Source organism: Propithecus coquereli, unplaced genomic scaffold (genome assembly GCF_000956105.1).
Source record: "Propithecus coquereli isolate 6110/MARCELLA unplaced genomic scaffold, Pcoq_1.0 Scaffold48, whole genome shotgun sequence".
Lineage (NCBI taxonomy): Eukaryota > Metazoa > Chordata > Mammalia > Primates > Indriidae > Propithecus > Propithecus coquereli.
Genome location: NW_012150618.1, coordinates 8,690,872 through 8,694,284, shown reverse-complemented (window position 1 = coordinate 8,694,284; position 3,413 = coordinate 8,690,872). Strand labels below are relative to the sequence as shown.

Sequence of the window (3,413 nt, the reverse complement as noted above, 5' to 3'; positions counted from 1 at the left end):
TTTTGCCAAAAATGTCCTTGATTTTTCATAAGTTTAAAGAAAGTTTATTTTAAAGAAAAATATACTATATGCAAAGACTTTACAGAATTAGAAACTATTATTCTGAAAGAAGTGATAATCATATTGTTAGGCAAAATTAAATTTTTAAGAAAATAAAAAAATGAAAACTACTATTTTAAGAAATACAGCCTGCCTAGTAACTACATTAAATAGAATCGCATTTGAAGGTTTCGTTTGCCGTATATGTAGCAAAATAAGAATACTTGGTGTTTGTATTTCAAAATTCCTAGTTTAACATCATGTATATGTTATATAATAGACGTTGAAGAAAATGAAGATGCCGGAGCAACCTCTCTGCCCACTCAGCCACCTCAGCCATCATCATCTTCAACTTACGACCCAAGCAGCATGCCATCAGGCAACTATACTGGAATACAGATTCCTCCAGGCGCCCATGCTCCAGCTAATACACCAGCAGAAGTGCCTCACAGCACGGGTAGGAAACTAAAACTGAACAATTTTTTAATTCTCCTTTTATAAATAATTGCTGTACTACTTACCGTATTTGTGCTTCATAATGATGGTCGTGAGCATATATGGTCCTTAAATTCCATTTGAACCCACCAAAAAAATTAAATTATTTTAATTGAAGTTTTAATATTAGTTGTTATACTTTTTGAGAAATGACAAATACTTGTTTTGATTAATATTAACCTTATATTTTATTAATAGAAATAGTTTCTGTGCTTCGCGTGTGTATTGCTATTCTTTTTTCTTTCCTTCCCTTCCTTCCCTGCCCCCTTCACTGTTGTTTAAGAATAGCGCTGAGGTGAGTGGGGTTTCTATAGGATGTGTCCGTCAGGGTCTCACTCTGATAGCAAGATTAAGTTTGTCTTGCCTCATTCCCTGAGGACCCTTCTCCTGCCCTGACATGGGTATTATTGATAATGGGGAGCACCTTTGAGGTGCAGAATCTCAGTAACAGTGGAATCACAGACAAGTGAAAGGAAGGGTTAAGATTTTATTTTTGACTTTACAAATGCGTGAATTAAAAAAAAAACAGGGAAGAGATATCTGCTATCTTTGAATAAATCAATACTGTGTGTCAATGTTTTCATAGAAAAAAGATCTGATGAAACCAGTGTCCAGTAGTAAGTCAGTGTCAGCAGATAAAGGCACTTTCACAAAATTGAAAGTATTCCTCATTTACTTGTATTGTTGACAAAGTATCACCCTTACTTCCAAATAGAAGGGCGTTAATGATGATAATTTAAATTCTGTTTATTTTAATTTTTTTTCAAGAATTGTTCTTAAAAAATTTGTATTTATCCCAGTACAAGAGTGACCCATGATACTAAACTTTGCAGTCATTTCAAAATATTTAATTAATGGAATAAGAGGCATCCACTGACCTCTGATTTCTACTGCTTCTATTATGTAACACACTATTATGTCACTGCCTTTTAGTTGTCAGCCTGTTTTACGCGAACTATGTAGGTTATTTTGTATGAGTTGAATTTACTTTTAAAAGTTTTCTGTTTTGACCATTGTAACAACAATTATTTGTCTCTTTCGTCCTATTTAAAAACTTTCAAGTTTATATTATCTGTAGGTATTGCTAATATTTTCCCTTTAAGATTGTTGATGAAAGTGATAATTTTAGCATTGATCTCTTTTATGTCTTCATTTGGTATATTTTGGCCTGACTTTTCAATGTTTTATGTCCTGTGTGATCACATTAATAGACAAACCAATTTGAATTTGTTTTGTAAGTAAAATTTCATGCAACACTGTTTTAAATATTTTATTATGTTTTAGAAATAGTATTTCCAAGGTAGAATAATGTAAGCGAAACTAGCTATTTAGGTGTATTTGCCTTAGGTGAATACTGTTCAATTATATTCAGAAGTTTAAACACTGATCAAGAGTCCCAGGCGTAGGCATTCTCATACAGGGGCCATGGGGAAATAAAATGCATTTGGGGATCAAATAGTATTGGTTATTAGTTTCCACCCCTTGCTAAACCACAAACTCAACTGGTATTCAAATTCTCTTGACCTAGGTTTTTCCTCTTTCTAACATGAAATTAATCATACTTATGGTTATTTTAATTAAAGGAGGAAAGGTATAAAAATTCAGTAGTACTATGCTTAGCACAAAATCAGTGTTCAGCAAATTAGCTTCCTTTCCCTCTTTCTTTTTCCCCCTCTTCCTTGCTATTTCTATGCCAAAGAAGGGGTATTCAATGACAAGTTAATGAATACTTAAGATTGTTTTGTGAATCAAGAGAACCATCACATCTAGGAGTAGGGTATTAACCTTACAGAAAGGCTGCCCCCCACGGGATGCTGCTTTAGGCAGTATATTTTAAGGCAGAGTTGTGGTATTGGCACATATATGAATGTATTATGTACATACACACACACAATGAATATGTGAAAGACAAACACACTTTTAGTAGGAGGGCTATATTAAATTGATCCATATGAAATCGCTAGTTTTATGTAACAAAAATGGTAAAATACTGGTAGTTTCATATGTTCAAACTAATAGACAATATTTCCTGGTTAGAATATTCATGACGTAAAGATAGTTATTAGGAGGTGGTATTATGTTAGAAAGTCTTCTGACATGAACGGTTTATTTTTATCCAGTTAACTCTGACATGAGCCTCTTGTTTTCTCTCTCTTTTGTTCTTCAAAGGGGCAAATAAAACTACAAACCTTAGAACTTTTGTAGAATGGGGTCCTTTCCTATTTAAATGCTTCTAGACTTAGTATTTAAATAATTATCATAGCTAATTTACACACTTTGTGCAGCAACTAAATTAAAGATTGCTGTCTCTAATTTACAAACTCTAAAGAGAGTAAGCAATTATCCAAGGGAAAACAAGCATACCCAGTAATTGACAGAACCAGAATTTGAATCCAGGTTTATTTGACTTCATGTTTTGGCCACGTCCCTTCTTCCAAGAATGTAAAATCCTGTCAAGGCAAAAACCTACTTTTCTGATAGTATATTTCCCCTTAAGATTGGTTTGAGATGTTGGAATCTCCTCCTCTTAGCCTCCAATTTTTTTTCTATTGTATTTGAAACAGTAAAAAAAATCAGTTCATAGTTGCCTAATAAAAAACAAAATAACATTTTTAGTTTATAAATATAGCAGATGTTTCCCCTCTTACTCACTTTAGGAATGATTTACTTTCTCTCATATAAAGGTCCAGGATGCACTTTTATCAAAGGGAAATCCTTAAGATAGCTGAAAAGAATACTATGTACCAATTTACAGTTTTTAGTTCTTCCACAAAAAAGCAAAGGGGGTGCAACGAGGACAGGGATAGTGATTGTTTAAACAGACGAAGTGTTTCCTTCTTGTGCTTTAACCACTGTGCAAATATCACATGTAGGTCTTA

At 33.2% G+C, this 3,413-nt stretch overlaps 1 protein-coding gene across 1 annotated transcript in view; it reads left to right on the top strand.

Annotated features, from left to right (window-relative positions):
- Window positions 1-3,413, top strand: part of VTA1 (vesicle (multivesicular body) trafficking 1) — an 80,094-nt gene that overhangs the window by 57,435 nt on the left and 19,246 nt on the right. The window contains exon 5 of the mRNA XM_012655526.1: window positions 320-496. Within this exon, the coding sequence (XP_012510980.1) occupies window positions 320-496 (177 nt within the window). The remainder of the gene's footprint in view (window positions 1-319; window positions 497-3,413) is intronic.